Source organism: Coturnix japonica, chromosome 2 (assembly GCF_054131305.1).
Source record: "Coturnix japonica strain WE chromosome 2, WE-NBRP24, whole genome shotgun sequence".
Classification (NCBI taxonomy): domain Eukaryota; kingdom Metazoa; phylum Chordata; class Aves; order Galliformes; family Phasianidae; genus Coturnix; species Coturnix japonica.
In genome coordinates, this window is record NC_140664.1 from 97,819,807 (window position 1) to 97,844,986 (window position 25,180).

A 25,180-nucleotide genomic window follows, 5' to 3' on the forward strand; every position below is an offset into this window, starting at 1 on the left:
CTTCAGCTTCTCTGAGCCCACCATGTAAGATCGATTACTGATTTATCAGAAGTGAAGGCTAAGGGCAAAACATTTAATTTTGGTGAAAGTATTTAGAATTATCCAGAAAGGCTACAGTGCTAACGCTGCATTGAAATATACATTCTAAAAGGCAGCTGTGAGCCATTGGTGAAAATCCTTAAATTCTTATTATCTGAATGCTCAAGTAAAGTATTTGACAGTGCTTCAGGATGACCATCAGAGGTGTAGCATAATTTTCACATTTAAAATAGTGGAAAACATTTTGACTATCTGCCTTTAGACTGACTCAGTATATACTGTTTAAGATAAAAAGAGCTCTGAGGACTGTATTATATATTTTTTTTTCAGCAAAGAATGAACACTTCATCAAGATATATTTCCCTGTTGTTTTTTTAACAGCTCTGTTTTAACACCAATCAATGACATTTCAGAAAGAAGGGCAGAAATAGGGATTCAGATATGATTTCCTCTGACTTTCCTCAGGCTGACTGACAGATTCACTTTGCATCCCAGCTTTGAAGGTGTGACTTCGTTTTGACATCCAGCCTTGCTCTTTTCCTACTCTACTCTTCCTTTTATTTAACTTCTTTTCACTCTTTCCATGCAACAACCAGCTTTCAACATTGAAAGCCTTTGCTTTAAGAAAAAAAAAAAAAAAAGAAAGAAAAAAAAAAAAGAGCCCTTACAATAAGTAATTGCTCTGCAAAGAACATGGAATTTTAATATCAATGGTGTTTTAAAAATGTATTGTAAGAGCTCTCATTTGAAAGCAATTTGGGGTTTGGTGCCTAAGGAGAACAGATGCACTTAGCATTATTCATATGCTTCAGAGATTTCTCCTTCAATATATCTTCCTAAGTGCACCCTTTAATATGCTTGACTTTAACACCAAAACGGCTACTTAAAAGTATTACTGTTTTGCAATTAGATGTCTCTACCAACCAAACTGGATTTCCCTGGCACCACTGTGAAGGCTCTGCACTTCTGCACTCAATGCTGTAGAGTACACTTGACCACACTCTGCTGAAGGTTAACTACATAAGAAAGTACACCGTCAACTTGAGCCTCCCCCCTTATTCATATATATCTAGTTGAGTTCTGATGCAATGGAAAGATCTGTGGGAAGCAAATAGATCTGGAGGTAAAAACACAGTCTGCTGCATACTTTGGGCCACACTATAAAGCCAATTCATCCTGGATACAAACACAAAACAAAAACCCAGGAGGACATTTTCAAAGGTATATATACATTCGTTGCACAATACTGGTTGCTCTACCCAGAGCCACATCCAGCTTGGCCATGAATGCCTCCAGGGGTGGATACCTCATTTCTGGAGGCATTCAAGGCCAGGCTGGATGTGGCTCTGGGCAGCCTGGTCTGGAGCTTGGCAACACTGCATATAGCAGGGGGTTAAAACCATATGATCATTGTGGTCCTTTTCAACCCAGGCCATTCTATGATTCTATGATCATAGCATATGCTTACATTGAGGAAAAATAAAGAAGTGAAAAAAAAACCAAAACAAAACAACAAAACAACTATATTTGTGCTGATATTTAACAAAGACAAAATCTGTACTAATATTAGCAAAGACAAAATAAGGTCTTAATTCCATAGGATTGAACATATGTGGAAGTGGAGTAGAACTGAAGGAGAATCTTAGGATAAAATTCAAAGCCATTGTTTGTTCAAGGTAAACGGAAAGGTAAAAAGAAAGCTAAAAGAAAGGCAAACAAAAAAGAAAGATGCAGGATATTATGAATGCTGTCAGCATCTTTAGGAGCAACGAGGTTGGAGAGAGCACCCTTCTGACCACCTAGTACCCTTCTTTCTCTGAAAAAAACTGATTGTGTTCAAGTTCACGAGGTTCAGAACAGTTACAAAGTTGAAGGTTTCCTCAATTCACTCTGAAAACACCATTCCTGAGCATCCTGAAGCAGAGCAAAGACTACCATGCCATTTTGGGAATAGGAATGAAATCTGACTAACAAAGGTCTGATAAGCAGAATTTAAATGAAGTGCCATCCATAAAGCACTTTCAAGATGAAAAACCACTAAGTGCTAAGTATTGATTACCACTTGTCCTGTGCTGTATTTATCAAGTGAACCAAAGTGATGGAATCATCTGATAGGCTAATTATTTATTATGCACTTTTACACAAAAATATAATAGAGTAGCTTAATGGCATGGCTTGAAATTACTTAGATCCAGGCTCCGTGACTCACTCATATGTTAACACACCCATGGAGTTAATGCAAATAAATGCAGAATTCCCACCAGGTTCACAATACCCTTAAATGGTGATTTCATTTAATTGGAACCAAACAAGAAAATGGAGAGGCTGCAGGACCTCTGTGAATCCAGAGCTTCTGTCGGCTTCTACCACAGCACATTGGCTCATCCACCAACAGATGGGGAGAGGCAGTACTCCAGAGTGCAGGCGGTCTGTATTTTAGCAGTGACAACAGAGCATTCCCAGAATTCTCATCAGCCATGGGACATCATTACTCAGAATTCAGAAAGAGTGCGGCTAATACAAAGGTGCAGCCTGCGCCATTCATTTATGTTGTTACAAAAGCTATTACCTTTTGAGGCTACAATTAGAGAGATCAACCAAACAGGAAGTGCAAATACTCTATTATAGGAAAGCCTACTTCACACCTAGGGTTTGCAGATCTCAAAGACCAGGCATTCTTCTCAAATCCTATACACTGAACACCCAGTAGCAAACACACCTGCCATGTACATTTATCACTGCCCATAGAAGAGTACTGTGAACCCAATACAGTACTAGCTACCTGTTTTAGACAGTTTGCCGGTACTTCTGTTACTTGATGAGCTATCTCCTCTCGTCAGGACGGTTATGCCACCAAAACTTGCTGTCTTTGTTATGGCTGGCTTCAAATTTCGATTTGAACTGTCTGAGTCTGTGCTGCTCCATGGCCTCTGGTGGTCTGTCCATTTCAATTCATTCTCCGTGCTGCTCTGCCGACTGCCAGATGCCTTCCCTGTGCTGTCTCTGTTACCCCTGCGGACATTGGAAAACAAAGATTCATACACAAACAAAAAGATGTCAGGGAAGAGCCTATCTTTGGGTACCCTGCAGTGAGCCAACTAAAGAAAAAGGAAGTACTCTGCGTTTACAAAAGCATGCCTAGAAGGGGGGACTTGACCCCAATACTCATCCACCTTGAGCAAATTAACATTGCTGCAACTCTTCTTTACATGCACAGCACTTGCCAGTGCTCCCCTTTCCCATACATCCCAGGAGCTTTTCACTAGAGGAGACTCATGAAGCAATATCATACTGGGTGATGCAGCACATCCACTGCCTGTTTACCCATCCCTACCTCAGGAAATTCCTCAATACTGCTGCCTTTGCTGTCCATCAAATCTTTCCTCACTAACATCACTTGCCCTCTACCTCTTGTCTTCACAACCACCTTCTTTCTTTCTGTCCTACCTCACCACCACTCATCTGCTCTGAAAGTCACTCAACCCCCTACCCTGAAAGTGTCCTCTCAGCACGAGCCCAAACTTTTCAACACTATTCTCAATTTAGAGACCCTCTCAAGTTTGTTTTTTTTCCCTCTGCATACACTAAAAATGTCACCATGTTCCCCCCTCTGTCTGCATCCCAGCTTTAAACTGCAAAAAGCTCTGGGTAGAAACTGCCTGTCCTTGAACAGCTGCGGAGCATCCATAATACTGTGAGTGACAACACAGCAAACTGGGAGCAGAGAGCAAAAGACAGAGTAAAATCTGCCTTATTTATGACAAACAGCTTACACTGCGTTGCTAAAATGACAGAATCAGCATGCCCTACTATGGCTTAGTGAACTATGACCCAAGTGAGGCTGGTGACAATGACTTTTGGAAGGCTATTAGAAGACATTTCCCATCCCCTGTCTTATTCTGCAATATTCTCCACCAAAGCGCTTTCTAGAAATCAAAAGGATGAGAGTGGATCTATTGCTCCTCCACTCCCTTTCTCCCTGTGAGTGTGGCTCCTGCTCTCTCACTGGAGAACGTGCCAAGCTGTGCCACTCAGGACGAGAAGGAGCAGGGTGCCAAGGATGGGATCAGGCTGATGCGTTCCTTGCCCGCCATCAGAGCCGCACACCCATGTGATCGGCAGCATTTACCTGTTGACCTTTGCTAGACCCAGACAGAGGGAAAACACGAAGAGAAACAGCACAGAAGCAACAACATAGAAAATAAAAAAAAAGGGGGGGAGGGGAAAAAAAGATTTAAAAATTTTAAAAAGAAATTATCTTTAAGATTTAATTGGAAAGGAAAAGAAGCTTATTATTTACAGACACTTTTGCATACCTGTGCTTAAAAATTAGTAATTCTCTTATCTTTATATTCTAGTGAAAGAGAGGGAGAGAAAACGAATGCTTCTGCATCCCCATTCTCTGTAGTTGCATGTTACACAAAATTCCTATTTGCTCCCCAAACCTGAACAGGTATCATTTATTAAGAGCTTCTGCGTGGATATTTCTGATGCTTCCTTACTCCTGCATGCCCAATCCAAGACCATCAGTTCACCAGGGCTAGCCCAAAGCATGGAGATTTTCTGCCAGCTCCAGCTCTTCTCCTCCACCCGTGGTCTTGTCATCTCCCGTGGATGCTGTGCAGACATGCACAATTGGCAAACAAATATACACATCAAACAATCCTGTGTCCTCACACCTCATATTGAAAATCATGTTAACAGAGGTGATATAAGCTTAAAGTGACAAACTATCACCGCTACATATGCAAACAGCAAATCTAGCTATGCCCATGCTCTACTAGATGAAGGATATGCTACTGAAAGAATTCGTTACTTCTGCCTGCTCTGCTTAAAATTTGTGGCAGCTGACTGACTTTAAAAAAAGCTTGGCATGCCAAACTTTGATTGATTTCTATCTGTTGGTGCTCCTGGTGTGGGATGGGAGCCTGTCTAAGTCCCTCAGATGGATCAGGTTGAGTCTTCCACTGCCCCGGTGCTCTCCATGAAAATGTGCACTGACAGTTTGTGTCATAGGATGCTCTTTGGGATACAGTTTATGACTGAACAGTCTCTGGGCAGATGGAAAAAGGTTTAGGAACAGAAAGGCAATGTTTCAAAAAAAACTTCTCCCAGGCACTGCTGCTTCACCTCATTACATTTTTATTGCAGCTTTTAATAAAACAAAGATGGAAAAAAATGTCAGGCTGGGCACTAATCTGTGAAAAATGCCTGAACTACAGCAAAATGGACTCCAACAGTTACAGTCATCCCAAAATTGTGGGAGTCTGAATGGCTGAAAATCTAGATGTGGTTCCTGAGCTGATGATCGGTAAAGCCAAAGAAAGGTGTCCTGCTGTGATCTCCTCATTCAGAGAGCATGGGATAAGCAAAATACAACCTTCTGTGCTCCCTTCTGGACAGAAAAATGACATACCCACACCCAGAAAAGGTGTCCTTGGCAAGGACGCAAGTAGAATCACAACTGAGAGTTACTGGGAAACAAATATTAAACAAAGTAAGCCATACAAACCTAAACAGCTGTCTTTTCTTATGGGTATCATTGCATATACTACTGTCTTCCAGGAGCCTACTGAAAAAAAAAGGAAAAGAAAGATTATGGTAATACACACAGTAAAACAAATCTATCCTTAAGATTACATTTAGTTTCTAGCAGTATCTTCCAACTTGTCAGGTTAACAGTTAAAGAAGCAAGGCTAAAATTGGCCCCCAATTCCCACTCCCACAACTTGGCAGTCAACCGAACATAAGCAATGTCAGCCAGGGAGGCTGAAGGCCATTCAACATTTCCTGTTACCAAGCAAGGTAATTCTCAGAAGCCAAGGAACCATACTTCTACATCTAGAAGAAAATTCATTAGAATATCACCTAATAGAACATAAAAATGCAAGCCAGCAAAATATTGCAAGTATAATTTTAAGTACATGCTACGTCCCTTGAAAATCTCTGCAGCACAGAAAAATGCTCAGGTTTTCTGATGAAAAAAAAAAAAAAAAAAAAGGCAAAGCACTTAAACATATACATAACTTCCAACACAGCAAATCCACAAGATTGTTCACGTGCACAGAGCTCAGTATGAGTTTAAGTGTTTCACCTGGCCAACAGCTGTAAGGCATGCAGCAAGAAAAAGCAGCGCTCTGATGGATGGAGCAGAGGGCTCTCCTGGTAATAGTGTAGCGGAAGTCCAGATTGCACCCTGGTCTTTTTCTGATCTTCACCTGAGTGTGCATCCTCACACTCATTCTCCCATTTCCAGGGATAATAAAGTACATTTATGTGAATATCTTCTTTTGGTTTTTCAGGGTTCCTCTGTTGCAATTTTGATTTATTCTGGCAAAATGTATCTCGTGCTACAGAAGGAGCAGCTGAGGTAATGTACTGGGCTCTCAGAACGCAAGGTGGTTAGGTGGCAGTGGGACATCCTGAGGGATATACCTCCTTCCCCCTTCAGGACTATCCACCAGAAAGGCTGTTTTGTACCATTACTAAGGAGTCATTTACTATAGGAACAGCCTTACTCATTAATGACAAAAGTAAGGATGTACAAAGACAGAAATACTGTGAAAGACGATCTTCTCCAAGCCAACAGTTTTAGAACATGTGCAGCTCCAGTGCTCACCAGTGAAATGCCCAGCATTTTGATTAAAATCCTCATCTGCCATAATGGCACACGGTTTCTAAGTTCTTTTATGTTTATTTACGGCTGCTACAGAGCTTTGTATTTCATATACCTTAAAGAATTAACACACAGTTTCTTCTTCCCTTTGCTTGAAGTGGGTTTATTACAAGGAACCTGAAGAACCATCACACAGTAATGCAGTAACAGTTGGCTCAGGTACCACTATTGCATTATTACAATGCAGGACCACAGCAGGCAGGACCTGAGCCCTCAACAGAATCAAGCGGCTCAGTGCTGCCAAGAAAAGCAGGTTAAGCACCAGACACACAAATGCTGTGTTTTGTAAATACCACCAGCCAGCTGCTGTTAGAGTGCTTTTTACAGATCGATAAGTTAAATTCTGAAGGCACTCCAGAGAGAGATTAGTCACTTGGAATGAAACATTAGATGGGCTTTCTCCTACACCACCACCCCATAACTACGTTTTGAAAGTGAAATGCGAAGTCTGGGGAAAGCAGCACCAATACCTTACTTATTGATTCAAACACAGCATTGCAAGGCAACCCCTTCCTCCCCAGCTGTCCCCCCTCCCCAAAGCAGAAAAACACCACAGTTGTTATGGATCATGAATTTGATCAGCGCTTTTGGCATTAAGATAAACAGCTATGGATACACCAAATGGTAAGAGAGAAACAGCTAGAGAAATTAATTGGAAAAAAAAAAAAAAGCTGTATTTTTTTTTACCTGTTTTCCACAAAAAGGTTTTCCTGGGAGCAAACTGACTGAAAAATAAAAAAGGCATTGTATCAGACGTTCTAGATATGCTCTGCTGTTCCAATTCCTTCCTTGTTCTTAGAATTATCTCCCCTGGTCAGGCAAAAGGGGATTTCAATTCATGCATCATTTGCATTTGCAGAAGACAAGAGGGGAAAAAAGGTCAAGAATGAGGTCAGGCCAGTTAAATAAATTCCATGCATTACGACACATTGCTAACAAGGGGTCTCAGTTTGGAAACAAACTGAAACTTCTCAGTCCTGAGATCTGAAGAAGGTGGAATGTGCAAAATGCCGGTGATTCAAGGGGAAAAACGTTTTGCCTACATAAAGAGACGTTCCGCAAGTCAGCCCTACCACCCAGAAATAAGATTGCAGAATAGCACAGAGCCGCAGGTAGGGAGGACAAACAGGAGGAGAGCATGCAAAGTCAACAAAGTTCTTCAAAGGGAGAGAAGATACTATAGTACTTAAGAAATACTACGTGATTTCGCGTGAAGAGGAAACAGCCATACCCACATCGAGATATAAAATGAGGGTAATATTAATAATAGCATTAACATCAATAATAAAATCTATTGCAAAAATGGTTCTCTGCTGGAGGACTTAGATGACTTAGACACCAAGAAAGGTGAAAGGCTCAGAAGAAATAAATCCTATCGGCAAGTGTGTAATTCTTTTGGCATTACTTAATTTTTTTATGCAGAGAAATGAAGCTGTGCTCAATTTCCCATGAATAATTCCACCACTTTGATTTTTTCCATTTCCCTCCTATTTCATGTTTGCTACACAAACTGCCTCGTAGCTGTCACTGGATTATATCTCCATGAGGTACAGAAGAAAGGACAGACAGTACTAATATAGAATTTAAACAAAAGGAAAGCAAGGGGTTGAAGACACCACAGCTCATGCCCATCCCCTCCATAACAATGGGACTCAGCTCAAGGAATAATGGCATGCCACCATTGTCAGTGTCACTTTCTATTTGTATAGGAAATGTATGAACTCAGCCCTGAGGACACAGAGCGGATTCTCTTCAGCGCTGCCATTTGCCCACCCAGCACCCAATCCAGGGATGCTGTATGGAGCAGGCAGCTCCCTGGTGAATGCTTCTCAGGCAGGCTCCCCAGCCAAATGTGAGGAATTCCAGAGGAATCAAATGTGCAGGGCTCTGGTCTGCACTGGTGGCAAGCATGTCCCATTAGCACAAAACCCTGGCATTTCAGGGCCTAGGTTTCTATTGCCAGAGACTTAACTGCGACAGACCTAGGGCTCCATCCCAGGCTAAGAGGAGACACAAACTATTCCACTGGGATCCTTTGCACAGTCTAACAACTTCAATGTCTACTAAAATCCCCCTGTGGGTTTGTACCACTTCAACCATGAGGCTGCATCTTCTCTCAGTGGTTCATGATGGGCAGCTGTGCAATGACTTCAGCTCAGTCAACCTCCCAAAGCAGCCTTAACAGCTGGCTCTTCCATAAACAATAAAAACCTCTGTTCCAACCAAAATACTGGTCTGCATCCCCAGTAAGTTAAAAGCAAAGAGGCGTGTACCTGTGTGCAGAAGTGCTTATAAGCATTTCTTTTAATGACTGTTTTAAGTTTTTAAATAAATGGGCATAAAGCAGAATACGTATTTGAGACTTACACTTTATTAAGCAAGTAGAGAGGATTGCTCCCTTTCTAGTGTCATAATTGGAACCACTACAAACTGCATTATAGACCTAAGGACAGTTTCTGTAATAACTCCCTTTGCCCTTCTGGCAGAAGATGATGGCAAAGAGCTACCAATCCTTAGAAATTTTATTTCTCAGTATGGGCGTGAGGGTGAAAAGATGGGCACTTCCTTTATGATGTTACTCTTACTGTTAAAAAGTCAGATGGCTAAGCAGCTCTGGGTAGCAGTTCAACTACTACAATGTTAGGACTCACCTTCCTGATCTAGAGCATCAGTAAGCTTTCAAGGTACTTTAAGTTGAGCCTTACGTACATACACAGAACAGATGTTGTGAAAAAGGTTTTTAAAACTCTTGGCTCTTTACACTGATCTAAGACACTGACAACAAATCTACTAAAGGAAAAAAGGTTATGCAAGATTACCTACAAGTTCACCTCCTCAGAGACTTCTACATGCAAGATTTCCATTATGGTTCTCTGTATGACTAATCGTCACTTATTAAACTAGTCTTTCATTCCATAATTTCCCAGAACCATTTTAAGTCTCAACTGGAAGATGTGCTTCAGCTTTGTTGAGCACTTAGTATACTGGGGGTTGCTGTTCTTGTTTTCAATTACATTAGCCCGCAAAGATAACAATTAACATGCAGCAACATCCTGCAGTGGATAACATCAGGTAAGCATCTGCATGTCAGTTAACGAGATTTGATAGATCTCAGGCTTACAACAAATGCTAATTGCTTGGTCTGCAGCAAAAAAAGGAGGGCTCTGTACAGCCATTCTGGAGCCTTGATATGTATGGGTTTATGCATGCCAACACAAGGCATTTCCTGGTTTTGTCTATTTTCTTCCTATTCTTTTCCTATAGGATAAAACAAGGATGAAGCCAGCTTTTCAAACATTCATTCAGTGACTCCTGAATCAGAAAGCAGTGAAGATCCTCCATGCTTTCTTAATCAGAGGAGTCATGATTTATTTTACCTAAAGGATCTGGCCCTTCAAAATACACTGCTTAGTCAAAAACAGCCATAACAACTAACAGCCAAAAATAATATTGTGCTGTATTTCCTTTAATTAGTACCATGCGCACCATGGGCAATTCTGGCATTTGTGTAACTAATACAATATCTATATCTTTCAGTGAATGCACAATAATTACTAGAGAATATGTTTATGAACAGTGAATGATTCTTATGTGATTCTGGATCACGAGGTTATACATTGCATTAACCTAAAAAAATGAAATTTCCCCAAAGTAATTTAACTGCTTGTCTCTAGAATCAATTTTCTGCATGCTTAAAAGCCAAACTTACTGTGCCATTTACATACATATTCAGGATTCTGACTTAAATCTATGATTTATGTTGATGAGTATTTAAAGAGTAACATACACCTTTCTTTTCTTTAAGATTTTATTATTAGTATTTTCCTCAGGGAATTATTTTCAATGCAATAAGAACAGCTGAAGCAGCTTAGATGGGAAACTTCTTTTCAAGACCTGGATACTCCAGGTCCTATGTGCCCTTGGTCATAAAACTGACAAGTTGTTGTAAAGCCAGATTTACAATAAAAATAAGTTTATGATAGGAAGCTTGCAGGCCTTACAACTGAAAAATAACCTTGAGCGTAACAGAGCTCATGCAGTGCTGGTTTAGTGCTATAGCAATCTATAAGTTCAGGAGGTACATGCTTTGCAGTTCCTACTGCAGTGAGCTGAAGTTATCAGAAACACTACCTACCTCTTTACCCATCCTTTTATTAAGTTACGTCATTAACATGCTTCTCTCAGTGCCTGCCACCTGCTACGACTCTACATGACAGGAGCCATTAGAACCTCCAGCTTCCCTTATCAAAATTTATGATAGCCAACACAGCAGATGGAAAATTTGACAGGGAGTATAATTTAGACTGAATAATATCAGACTAATCATCATGAGGACTACCATGATGATAGCATTATTCATGAACATATTGATCTTAAACTTAGAAATGAAGATATCTGGTGCACTGGAGTGCTAAAAAATCAAAGGAAGAGTAAGGAAGCTTTCTGTTGCTCCATACGTGGGGAGCAGGTTAAGGTATTTTTCACGGTACTTGAAACATGCATAGGATTCTTTGCCTCTATCACCAGATTGCCCTTTTCTCCTAAATATTGTTCCAATTTCTGATAGTTGGGTTGATCTATCTTCCACAGAGTTTGAGATACTTGAGGCACATTCTGAGTGATGCTAGGTGCACCAAGTCACGTTTGCACCTTCACTGCTGCCCTCTGGAGACTTCTCATGCAAGTCCTCTTCATGTGTGCTCTAAGTAGAAGTGGAATATCCATAAACCATTTTCTAAGGTTCACGGGCAAGGCACAGACAAAGGCTTGACTACAGGAGTGTAAATAGCATACAGGTAATAAAAACACCACATGACTAACTCTTCATACCATGATTAATTTTCCTTGTCTTTCTACATCTGTAATTTGCAAGATGACAAGGCTTATGTGCTTAGGTACCTACCTCAGAGAAACTTGGGGAAAATGGATTTACAAATGACTGCAGAGTGCTTTAAAACTAAAAAGTTCTACATGCAGCAAGTGGTTACCTAGGATAGGAAGCTATAGTTCTCTTTCCTAAAACAAACCAGAAGTTAACACCGTCCACCACCGCGACCCTCTGACATCATTCTAGAAATGCCTCACTATGATGAGAGAGCTCCACTCAAAAAACAAAGAAAAGCTCAGCTCAGCTAAGAAATACATTCCTGTTAATATTATCAGTACAACTTGCTGAAATTCACTGCAACGTGATGTATTTCTTGCTCATTAGCACCTACAACAGCAGAGAGAGAGACCAAATGAGTGGATATGAGAGAGAGAGGGAGAGATCTACATTGCTAATTGGAAACATGCTCATTCCACATCCATATGAATGCCTACCACAACCAGACCATTGCTTGGGCCTTGCTGCTTGGAGGTGCTAACCCAACAGACCACAACACCCTCCAACTGCAAGCAACTCAAAGCTCAACACTTACCCTCAAAGCTCAGCAGTCTAAAAATAAGAACTGCAGCACACTGGGGAGTGAGTTCCAGCACACTTCTCCAATCATCTGCTTCCCAGCCTGGCATTCCTAGCTGCTGCTTTTTTAACAACCTTTTGCCTCATTTGCAGCCTGCTTCAAAACCCAAATAATTTTTGGTTTTGCACAAGTTCCCTTGTAATACTCCAGAGACAGCATCTTTCATACAGAAGACAGGTTGCAAGAAGAGGCTCATGAATGACTCATTAACTCTACTGTACATACTGTGACAGTACGCACATCAGACCCCTGTGCTGGAAGTATAACATAAACTGAAGGCCTTCTGTTTTACTGAGACTTTCTTAGACTACAAGGAAAAAGCCAGGCTAAAAACATTCAGATGTGGCAAGCTACTTCTAAACGAGCGAAACTTATCACAAATGAGACAACACACACCTTAAAACCATAGAACATGTTCTACTAAAAAGAAGTAACCTGGATGCGCGAACTCCAAAACCAGAGCAAAATAAAAGGTTATCTCAGACAACAGTATTAGTCCTGCAACATAGGAACAGTTTTAATTTAAAAGGACACTGCCAAATATGATTCAGTACATTTTAATTGGTTTCGTTCCCATCTTCCTCTAAGTGGCAGGGCTTCCAAAGAGATGTGAGATGAAACAAAACTACCAACTGCCCCCACTTCCTTTCTTTTCCTCACTCCTTTTAGGATCCCTTCATTACAGTAGGACTGTAATTTTCTTTTTTCAAGGAACATGAAGTAGAGCTCACAGACATTTCAGATTTAAATGTTTTCCCCTAGAAATGTAGCTTTGCTGTTTAAGCTCTTTTTTTCTTTTTTTGGCAAGGCAGGGATTACAATGCCTATTTCACTTTATTCTATTCATGCTATAATCATCAGCAGGATTCCTGATGGCAGAAATAATCAGTCAGTTCAGAAAACCTATGCAGCTCCATGTTTACCCTCTGACTTTTCTTTGTCCTCAGTCTTTTAGCTGTACAGCGCTGATCCAAAGCACGCAACCATCGGGTGGCTCTGCTGAATGCTATTTGAAAAAAAGTGATATGGCTCGGGGTATATGAAATAATACGGCTATTTGAGATCATTGAGAGTGTCCATTTAAATTGCTGCTCTTTGGTTGGAAAAAGAGAAGGAAAAAGAAGAAAACCTCAACCACACAAACACGAACATTCAAAGAATCAGGAAAAGCACTTCTCAGACAACATGCTGGGCTTCCTCTTTCTTCTACCCATATCCCTGCAAGTCCTCCTCCAGAAAGCAACCTCAGCACCTGAAGCTTCTCTCAGAGCCTTTCCCTGTCACCTCCAGCTCATGGTGCAAATCCAGCATTCACATTGCAGGGGCAGTGCTGGCTGGCTACCGGGAAAGGTATGGCACTAAAGAGGCAAGGAAAACAACTACTCACATCTTGTGCAAATATTCTCTCCCTCACTCTCTGATACTCCTCTTCTCTCTCTTCAATTGATTTACTTCGTCTGTCATCTCTAAATGGAAGAATTCTGTTTTGCTGAGCAGAAAAAAAACCAGGAGGGTTATATAAGTTGAGCTGTTAAAAACTGCCATTAAGAAACTGTCAGCTGAGAATAATCAATGTTCACTCAAACAAATGAACCATGAAAACGATAGCTTTCACTCCTACGGCACCCGAGGGCTCCCAGGCAGATGTTGCCCATGGAGTCCAGTGCTGACAGGAGGCTTCCTGCCCAATGGCTGCAACCCACAGCCCTAAATCCACCTGTTCTCACCCCAAGCCTTTGCTTCTGACCATCTCTTGGGTCTCCTAGCAGCCAATAGATGGGAAGGCGGGCAGCACTGTGCTGCCTATGAGATCAAGGAAGGAAGGAAGGAGGAAAACTAGGCAGTAAGACCTAAGTTGTGAGCTCTAAAAGAAGCCCACCAAAGGCTAGCTTAATAAGGAGAAGTCCCAAGTGCTTTGTACAAGAACTATTTACACAACATAAGGAACCCCTAACTTCATTTTCACCGGAAACGCATGGCCCTTTTTGCCCATCAATAAACCACAGTGCAGGAAGAGGCTGTGGCCTGGGGTGGGAGGGTAGAGAGGAGGGCCCTCTGCAAGAAGTGCTTTGTTTGCTGTTATGTTTTAGGTACTGCTCTCCTCCACCTGCTTAGCACTCTCTGGTTGGTCACGCTGTGTTCCTCTGGCTGATCCCCAAGCTCACCACACCCTGAAAATGGCTGAGAGTTGGCTTCTAAGCCAACTGAGAAGCAGCCAAACTGCAAGGCTGCTACGTACCATGTGGAGACAAGGGAAACAAAAAAAAAAGGAAAATCAGTCCTTTACTGAAAACATGAAGGAGAGTGGCAATGAGAGACTCACTAGAGCAGGTACTTCCAACAAAGACAACCTAAGCAAAGAAAACACAGTCTTCTTACCTGGGAGAATTTTCTCATCACAGCAATTTGTGTCAGAACCATTTTGTTTTGTTTTGTTTTGTTTGTTGTTAATATGTTCCACATACACAGCTTGCACAAGACCAGAACAGCACAACACTGACTGAAGGCAGCACAAAGGCACGTGCTCCCCTGGTGCTCCCTATGCATCGCTCACCTCCAGCAATGCCACGTTATGAGATGAGCAACACGGGGACACTGGTGCCATGGTGCATGCACAACAAGCAGGTCAGTCACACAGACAGTAACACACGGTGAGGGCAGGGGGAGGGAAGGGAGCTAATAGATGGGACTGACTCATTTCTGGTCAAAACTTATTTTAGGATGGTTTAAAAATCCACCTGGCCTCACCATAGCATGTTTGTTAGGGGCTTTTTGTTTGTTTGTTTGTGTTTTTTTCTCCTTTTTGGACTACACCGGTTTATCATCGGTCCGTACTGAAATCCAGCTCCGAATGGATGGGTACAACTGAAGGAGCAAGCTGTAGGGAGCAGAACAGCTGCCATCGTTAGGCGACAAATGGAGAAATGCAACCAGCACGGCCTTCCAACGCAGCCCGAGCCTCGGCGTTCCCCCCGTGGGCATGCAGCACGTCCTGCCAAGCAAACCGCCCATGCAGACCCACACGCTGCCACGGCGCAAGCGGCCGCGCAGGGCTCAGAGCTGCTGCGGGGCAAGGAGCAGCGTGGGTTTGGGGGTGGGGGGGAAGAGGAGAGCAACAACAAAAGAACAACAATAACATCAGTCAGCCCGCCTTCAAAACAAAAGAAAAGAACAGAACAAAATTTCAGCCACTCTCGAGCCGAGAACCAACCTGATTGTCTTCTTTATCAATACTAGAGTTATCTCGCTTCAAGATAAATCGCTTCTGGGATTCTTCACCTTTTTCATCTTTTAAATGTTCAGAAAACCTTTGCTCTGGTCTGCCAGCAAAGTAAAACATAGCAATAAAAAAATCTTTCTTTCGGTTTTAGTTCGAACTTTATTTTCTCAGTGCTCTTTGTTTTCAACAGAGGCATTCAGTGCAAAACCAGTCAACATTGGTACTCATCGTGAAATGCGTCCTATAGCTGCCTGGGGCCATCGCCCCGCTGCTAACTGTTATTGCCATAAATAGCTTTTGTTGTTGTTATGTAGCAAGGAGCAGGAATTCACCGAAATATTTCTCTCTCCTCTCTGTGACTGAAGGACAGGAAAATAAATTAACATGCTGCATGTTAATTTGGCTCCTTCGGTAGCAGGGATCTCCAGCAACGCAGCAGCTTCAAACCACCTTTACAAGTAATGCAAAACTGATCGAAATCTTAAGAGCAAAAGCAAGAGTTTCTTACTCCTAACAAATAAAAGCGTAACCGGAGGGACTGATGATATTTTGCTTAAACAAGTCATTATCTCATCACCGTTAAATGAGGAAAATACTCCACAAGAGTCACAGAGTATCAATTAGTTCACTGATTTGAACCCATCCAGACATTCATTTTTTAAGTGCCGAAATGTACAAATTAGAAGCTTCACATTTTCAGGTTCATAAGCCAAGAGGAGCTGTTCCATGTTTCCCATGTTCACACCTTGTGCAAAAAGCAAACAGCAAGAAACATCTTGTGTTATTGAGCTGGCCACTGCCACCCCCTGTAGCTGACAGCAGCACTCCGGGATGTGCCAATCCTGGACCCCAACCCATAATAATGCGTTGTGTCCCACTGATTTCAATAGGGTGACCAACACTCTGGAGACACAAAGAGCTGGCATCCATATACTATCAACCACTGATAAATCACAAGCTGGTTTTGAAAAGCTAATGAACCACAACTGCTTCCCGCAGTTGCATCATGAGGAGATGCTTGTGCCTACTGAATAGACCTCCACAAACCAGGAACAAAACTGCCACCAACAGTAATGGACCAACCCTGAAGAAATCGCAGGTGAGAGAATTCGGTGACTTCATAAGTCATTTTTAAAAGCCCTCTGCAAACTTCATTCCAGAATGGAAAATTAAATCCTATGTGTAAACCAGCTGCCATTTTGTTGTTATATGACTCAGATTTGCATTCAACTAATTAGCAGCCTATTTCTAATCAAAGACAACACGCATTCATAACATAATTAAAGTCCATTGCAATGCACCATCAGGTGTGCAGGAAACATTTGCAATGAACTGTTGGAAATTTAGGATTAAGAGAGCAGCTCTTCTGCCTCCCCTTCTGTATCAATGCCACAAATTCCCACTTCTGGGCACAATCTGTATTTTGGTGACAAAGCAACAAAACACAGTGGCCTGATTTCCACAGATTTTGAATATTACAACACTCTGTCCATTATCCAGAGGGGTTGGCACTTCCAGCTGTCAATAGACTCTCTAGATGCTCTTGGAGTCATAGAATCATTTAGTTTGGGAAAGACCTTTAGGAACAGTGAGTCCAACCATCAGCATGACCAACCAGGTCTCTTCTTCTCGGTGGCCCAAAGAAGCCTAGCTTTTTGTAACAGTTCTGACACCATGGGTCACTAAAGGCAGAGGTGGTTGATCATACCAGAAATGATAGAAAATCCAATTAATGGATTGCTAGGTGGCCTGTTCTGCCTTGGTTCTCACGAATAAGCGCTGTCTATACAGTTAGAAGACGTGCACCTGCAGATACTCTGTTTCAAGACCACCAACTGAAGAATGCTGTTTTTCTGGTTTTGTGGCATAGAATACAAACCTCTCCAGATGCACTATCACTGTAAAATTTATAGTTGTAAGCTATCTGTTAAGGATCTAACAAACAATACAGTGCACACAATAAATGCTTCTCACTTTAAAATGCAGAGGAAAGATTCAAAGTTACCAAAAGTTTGTTAAAAAAAGTAAATAAACATCTCTGACTACTAACATAGTAGAATAAACAACATGCTTTTAATAGTTGATACATCTATTTTTATAAATCCAATTTTCACTTCCTTTAGTGTCTTTAAAACATTTCCACCTGTCAGAGGATGATTGGAAGGAGAAGCATGAGATCATGCCACAAGCCAGAACTAATGAGCTGCTGGTGCCTGTTAATAAAATTAATCTACAAGCTCAGTATGCGATTGATCCTCAGTTGTGAAAAGACATTTGTTTGTTCAGAGCATGATGGAGCACAGCAAGGCTACAGGAGTCTACTATGTGAGTACAGATATAGTATTTCACCTGGTGAAATCTACTGCACTAGTTTATGAATTTGAAGGTGAGCCAACAGATTGAAAATGCAAGAAAAAATATAACATTTTGTGTAAGATGAAGCATACTATCAATACACTGATAAGATGTATAGTTACTTTAATACAGTAGGTACAGTGAATTCATTTCATGCAAGCCCTGATAAGAAACCACGTTTACTTTCCTTCTAAGCTTTTTTTTGCACTGATAGTGAAGAGTTTGTACAATGCACTAGATTGTGGTCATGCATCTAAGGGAGTGAATTTATCATGCTTATTTAGAGTGTTGATCTAAATTAAGGTCTTAATCCAAAGCATGGATTATGTTCATTTCCACAGAATAACACAGAATCTGGAACTTATTCACTATTGCTACCATAACAGACACCTTGAAATGCTTACCACACCTTAGTTTAATTCTAAGTGGTAAAAAAAAATGGGACTGGAACAACCTTCTGAAGGAGACATTGAGCATTTCTAATGAGTTGAGTATTGCAACTCTCCAGGTGTCTTCCAGACACGTAAAGAACTGAAAACAATACAAAAAAGCCCCCCAAGACCCCAACAAAATGCTAAAGCAAACAAACAAAATAACTCCACAACCTACATTATCCATCATTTTGAGAGGTTGACCCCAATAGATCCAGTGTACCTGCGTATTTACATGCTAACAGAAGTGTGTAAGAAAACAGACTTGCAAATATATGCTTACAAAGACTGCCACCCACATGCACGACAGTCAGTATTTCATTTAGTTCCCATGACTGGGATCAGTGGATCACTTGAGAATCTTAAACTCCACTGCTCCAAAAAAGCCTAAGGAGGAAATACCAATTCCCTTTAAATAAATGGGATTTTGTAATTTGGGGAGCATACTGAGAAAATCTGAACACCTTAAAGGCACAGAAACCAACACACAGGAGAGAAAAAAAACACCAAAACTGCACAGAATGAAAAACATAAAGTTGTTTTTCTTTGGTATAACCTTTTTGATCACCCAAATATTTCTTGGTCAAAAGTATTGGTGGAAGTAAACCATCTGTGCTCCAAAGCACAACTTCACAAAAACACAAATCACATGCAGACTGGTTTAGTACTTCCTATCATGCGTGAGCTATGAGTATCAATTAAATACTTGTCTTTCTGGCAATGTGTTTCAGGGCAAAAAGCAGTGTATTCCTTCCTTCCCAGGGAAGTCTTTATGCAGTTTGCTACGAAACTACATGACAGTTTTGCCTCTGAAGACAAACCAGTTCCCAGAATAAAACACTGCTCTTTGCATCCTCAAACAGATGAACATCTCCTGTTAGCATTATATGGACCCTTAAAATGCAACTGCAGTCCCTACTTAAGCAAGAATCCAACCAAATAGATTTTCCTGGACAACAAATTTTCCCTACAACTAAGCTTCTGTTTTGGAAAAAGGAAAGCTGGTATAAGTAGATAAACATTTCCATGTGTCAAAGTTTTAAAAACAAGTTCAGATTTAGATAGCAGCATCCACTGTAAGATTTTTCTGTTGTCGTTATGGTGATTTTAACGTGAACTACTTCCATTCTTCCATTCACTTCAGCAGAGTTCCTCTCAATTTATCTCAGTATGACAGAGAAAAGAGTTTGTCCCCGAGGCATGCTACTAAAATGGAATATTTAAGGAGAATTCCCATTATGTGCTCATTTAATGCTTTTGATTCCAAGTCAACCATTGTACGTAGCAGTGTAAAAGCCAGAACCACCATCTAAGTGTCCTAAGCAGGTATTCAGCTTTGAATCAAATTACAGATTCTAAAAACATTTTGCAGAGTGGTAAAAGCCCACGTATTCTGATGATTAAGGAAGTCACAGGGCACTTGGCTGTGAGTGTCGTGTTTAGAAACATTTTAATGCACTTTCAGCAATCTCTATTTATATGCGAGATGAGAAATGAAATAGTGGGGGGGGGATATCTACGGCTCACTTAAAGTAAGTTATTTAGCTCTGAAAAACGAGAAACAAAGATACCACACCAAAAGAACAAATGAAAAGAGACAAGCGTGAGCTTCGAATGCTGCACTTCTGAAGACGCGGTCCCTGCATTAGCAGAGCACAGAGGCAGCGGGGGATTGTCAGGGCTGACTTACACAGCACATAAATCTCTATTATGTGGCATATGTTTCTGACAGCACTACAGCACACAGGCCTCTGCAGCACAAGATGCCTTCAAAAGGAGCAACAACCTCCCCACGTGTGGAAAAGGCAGTTTACCAGCACAGTGCCTGATAAAGAAAAACATCTAGCAAGTGCTGTAGTGCATTTCATCTGCAAAAACCTCCCAGGTAATAGCGAGGCTGCTGTATAAGGAATGTAACATAAGAAAGCAAGTTCAAAAGTGGAGATCACCATGGTGTGCACAAGCCTAAAGCAAAAACCCACCCACATTGCATTTGCAATGTGATGTTCACTGAATGCGCTAAGTGGGGACAGGATGTTAATGCTCGTCTCCTGAACGGGTGGCAATGCAGAAGAACAGATAGGTAAAGTAATGGGGCTAGGAAGGGACAAAGAGCCCCCATGGGTACCCACAGGATCATCATCTGGCAAACAAAACGAGTAAACGGCTCTGAGTTCTTCCACAAGCACATCATTGAGATGCTAAGTGTGGGGGAGAAGCATATATGCTGACAGCATTTGGTGAAGTTATGAAGATTTAGGGTGCTGTTATGAAGGTGTTCTGATGGCTTAACCGCATTTTCTTGTTATTCGCACTCGTCTTTAATTAAACCAACTGCTCGGTCCAACATCACGTTGGCCTCTATTCTGCAGGCATGCTGTTACACAGTATGGCGTCCTTTCTTGCTTTGCTAGTTTGTGAATATCCACTACATCTGCCTGCTGTGCTTTTTCGGTTTTATGCTGGAGGCTCTCCTAGTGCTCTGCATTATAGCCACAATAAAACGACATAAGCATTACTTTTTGGGCCAAAACTCTATTATCTACAGTTTAAAAAAAAAAACAACAAAAAATAGACTTATTTGGTCTTGAAGGCTTGGCGATACAGTCTGTGAGTTTGAGAATCTACAAGAGTTGGAAGCAAACACTACCACTGTCAAAAAGCACCAGCAAAATGACGCCAGGCAGAATTACAGCCCTAGAGCTTTAAATTCTTTGATTATATTCCCTCAGAACAACAGTTTTGAGAATAAGGACTGAGTATTTTCAGGGCTGATGGATGCTCTAACAATTTTTAAAAGTCAGAGTGGGAATTTAAATACAGATAATTGTTAAAGCACAGTGCACTTCTATTATCATAACTTAACACTTAAAATCACTCAAGATGGCATTTCAGGCTTTTGGAGGTTGATGCCTCATTAACAGATTGCTGCTTTTATAGTATGAGTCACTAAGAACTTCTGTTATGATGACAAAAGCACACTGTAAGCCATCAAAAAATTTCTACCCTGTACAAGGAAGTTGCTTAAAGGTGCTGCCTTCTCTAAAGCACAGGAAAAAAAAACAAACCCTCAAATACCAAATGTTACATTTTTCCTGGGTAAGGACTGTACATTCTTAGCATTTTTCAGAACAGCATCTGCAATCTGATCATGTCCTATACTTATGACTGCACAACAAGGATATTAAATGTCACAAGTGATTCTGATAGGCATTCTCCCTCACTAATGGAGATGATCAGCCTTCAGATAAATCTGACAGGATTGAAGGGAACAGAGCTGGTAATACAGCACGGAAGTTACGACCTTTTCCTTGTTGCTCACAACGTGAGGTTTATTCTGTCACCCACTTGCACTATGCAGAGCAGGCAGGCAGACTGCCACTTAGCAAAAACCAAACCCCCTCACCTCTTCAAAACGCTCTGGTACCTGAATGCCATGATTTCTGTGGGCCTGGCACCAGTAGTATTTCCCACTATGAAAATGATGGTGAACCTGGAGGCTGCAGGATGGACAAAGATAATGCACTACGAATCTCTTCTGTGACAAGATGAGGACAAAGCAGGGGGTCAGGTCCTGCAGTCTTTCAGACTACACAGTATTTTAAAAAATCCAGTCTAACCTTTAGCATAGCACAGCTCACAACCCTGAGAAGCTTTCCTAAAGCATAATTCCAGATAGCCATTCTGTTTTAATATACAGATGCGAATGCATCATATACCCTTGAGAGTTCAACTGAACACAGACTTCAATATTTGGCCTGGTATTTTGGGGCTAGAAGACTAAAAAACTGCACGGGATAATCCAGCAAGCCAAGGGTATTCTGACATACCAGCTTTTCTGCTAACCGGGGCTGAAATACAAAGCCTTCTCTCTCAGGCAGGGACCATTCTAAGAGCACCGAGATACTTCACTGTCCTTCTGTAATCAAACTAGGATTATTTCTATGGCTCAGGAATTTGCTTCTCCTGTTGCCAATCCCCTGGCTTGGATTTAGCTCTTGATAGCAGGATTTATATCTAGACTTCACATTTTGCAAAGCAACAATTTATTTCTAGTTAGTAAAGACAGCTGAGTAGTAACATTGCTTACTGTGGAATTCATTTGTATTTTGTTATAAAGACTAGGCACACTCTATGTAGAGGAAAATTAGTGCCACATAACTGCAGACATCTATTAAAAATTACATTTTCACATCTCAGAAGTTCAAAAATCAACAAGGAAAAGAGCAACAAAAAGAAAGTGAGACTAAGATTTGAAGGCTTCCAGTGAAGGCAGCAAGGTGGTTCCCCAAAAGATAATTGAGAAACCACTAGTCCTCTCGGAATGCACCATGTGTACAAAGCAGTGCTCTGCTGCATCATAAATTCTTGTGTTTACTTCCACTTCAGGTCATGACTGTTCTCTGCATCTCCAGCAGGAAAAGTCATGGACCAGAAGTCATTCCATAAATGATCACTGCCCTGAAGTGATGGTTTTTAATAACTTGTCAGAGACAGCCTACCAAGTTTAGCTTGGAGCAGGGAGCAGAAGCATCTGACTTTGCTATTAAAGGAAAAAAATATCTCAAAAATCATTACATTTTCTCCATTTCCAGAGATAATGTCATATTTCCTACATTAAACAAGAAGCAGGCAGCAGAATGGTAAAAGGCAATGACTAAGAATAATTTTGACCATCTCAAAAATTCCCTTGCTCACTAATCAGTGCCTCATTTCTGAAAACTACAGCTCAAATTTTAACACACGATTTCAGCCATTACAGAAGGAATTAACGTGAGTAAATCACAGATGCCATTTCAGATTTCCAGACCTGCCTGCAATGATTCCAAAGTACAAACAGCCCAACAGTAGCTTGATTAACAGACAGTTTCCTGCTGCAGACTAAGTACACAGAGACACTGGTTAACAGTGATGAAATATGCACAAACTTCCCCCAACCGAATTGTCTCCCTGCAATCTCATAGCATTCTTTTCTCTTTGCAACCTCCAGTTTCCCCAGCACAGTATAGGTGACCATAACTTTCTGCATCTGTCAAAATTTGCATTGTAAAGGAGTGGGACCACAAGGATTAAAAACCCAGAAAAATAATACATATATCCTCTAATTAATGCTGAACTAATATTTCATTACGCTACACAACAGCTGTAAAGTACGTGTCCACCTTAATTACAAACAATTTAGTATTGATAAAATTACATCAGATGAAAATTTAATACTGGAGCTACTAGAACTGGTTCGTTTACCCCAACATCTCATTTACAGAGCAAGACATTTCCATAGCTTGCAAGTGTATGGCAAGCAATGATCAAAGTATAAACAGCATTTAAGGGTCATATTCAGCTCAGCCCTACACATACCAACTGTTCTTTTTCCTATCTTACATGTAAGACAGGCGTGAAACTAAAAAGAGAGAACGTATTGAGAAAAAAAGGCTGTCCTAATTCAAGCAAGTGTTGAGCTAAAGAAAATAAACAATTTTCATAACTTAATAAGACTGGCATTAAAAAAAAAACACACCTGAATCTCTTCCAGATTCTTCCAGAGAAGAGATTCAGCACCAAGTACTGAAATACACAACCCCAGATAAGGCATTCAGAGAGGACTGTACTTTACAACTGAAACAAATGGCTGCAGTATAACATCAACATGTTGCTAAAATGCCTAGCAGTTAGTAACATGCACAGGACTCTGCTGGAGGTGGATGTTTCCTGAATCTCAATGTGAAATGTCTAACCCCTCCTAACGTTCTTCCCAAATGTTTCTTGGCAACTTCCTTGCTTGTTTTGGGATGTGAAAGCCTTCCCCTGCTTGAGCTGCAGTGGGTAAGGTCAGCAATAAGAGAAAGGCTAAAAGCTGAGCATCACAGCAGTGACGGCTGGGACACCAAGCTTCTCCATCCTAAACATGACTTCTATTCCCTTAAATTTCTACATACATTCAACATAATTATGGTATGAAAACACATCCAAGAAATAAAAATCCAAGATAATAATTATAACTTGTTACTGTAAATCTACACATACAACGCTGTAGTTTCATATACTTCATAGCTATCACTGTTTTTAGTAAATTCTTAGTTGCTTAATGTTTGTCTTAAACTGGAACAAAACATCTTGGCCAGTTATGGTGCTATTGCTCAATTATATAGTTTTTCCATTTATGTTGCATGCAGCTACTACTCACCCTTGCATTTCTGTCTATGTTCACACTTGACTCTGGTATATTGACTAGACATCAACTGTATGACAGAGGGAATGTGTAGATATCCCCAGTTTCTGCTTATTTCTTAGTAGGTGGGGAAGAACTATGCTGTAGCAAGCATGGGAAAGAGGGAACTACCATAGAAAACTGAGGAACAGTTCTGACTTCAAGCTCCCATGAAGAAAAGTAACGTAAACCACAACAGAAAGGACATAAAAGCAAAAATGATGATGTTTATCTGTTTTCCTGTCTCACATGGCTACCAAAAGTGATTGTGTTCTCATGAGATGATTCCCCCATGTGCATGTGTGACAAGCAAGGATGCCATAAGGTGCTTCAGTGCAGGTGCAAGATCATAGAGCAGACGGCCTGCCAGACAAATGCTCTGTATTACAACAGGAAAGTGAAAAACAAAACAAAGAAACCCCCAACAACTAGAAAACCAGACAGTTTGTGGTTCAAACTCTCACAAACGATGATTGCTTTGATTGGAATCTTGCAAAAAGTAAGATATAGGCATTCAGGTACACGCTGTAACTACTCCCATATATCTGAACAAAATCCAACTACCAGCTGTGTGTGGAATACACTCTACCTTTCCCATGAGCAAACAACTGCTTAAAGAAACTGAAGTCATTTACACCAAGCAACCATGAACACCTTATTTACTCAAGGGGAAAGGGATACTTTGCTACGTGCGCCAAAGGCCATTACGTTTGGCATCTCAAGGAAGCTTGGCACCTCCGTTAAGAGGAAAAAGTCTTTTTAAAAACGAATCCTTAGTCATCATTC

At 41.0% G+C, this 25,180-nt stretch overlaps 1 protein-coding gene across 43 annotated transcripts in view; it reads right to left on the bottom strand.

Annotated features, from left to right (window-relative positions):
* The window catches only part of ARPP21 (cAMP regulated phosphoprotein 21), a 177,431-nt gene that overhangs the window by 52,093 nt on the left and 100,158 nt on the right, over positions 1–25,180 (bottom strand). For 17 of the 43 annotated variants that reach the window (XM_085538153.1, XM_085538170.1, XM_085538157.1 and 14 more), the window contains 5 exons: positions 15,392–15,500; positions 13,568–13,669; positions 7,403–7,440; positions 5,552–5,611; positions 2,819–3,051 (listed from right to left, as the gene is read on the bottom strand). In XM_085538153.1, coding sequence (XP_085394279.1) covers positions 2,819–3,051; positions 5,552–5,611; positions 7,403–7,440; positions 13,568–13,669; positions 15,392–15,500 — 542 coding nt within the window. The remainder of the gene's footprint in view (positions 1–2,818; positions 3,052–5,551; positions 5,612–7,402; positions 7,441–13,567; positions 13,670–15,391; positions 15,501–25,180) is intronic. The other 26 variants (XM_085538182.1, XM_085538175.1, XM_085538180.1 and 23 more) reach the window with 10 other exon arrangements.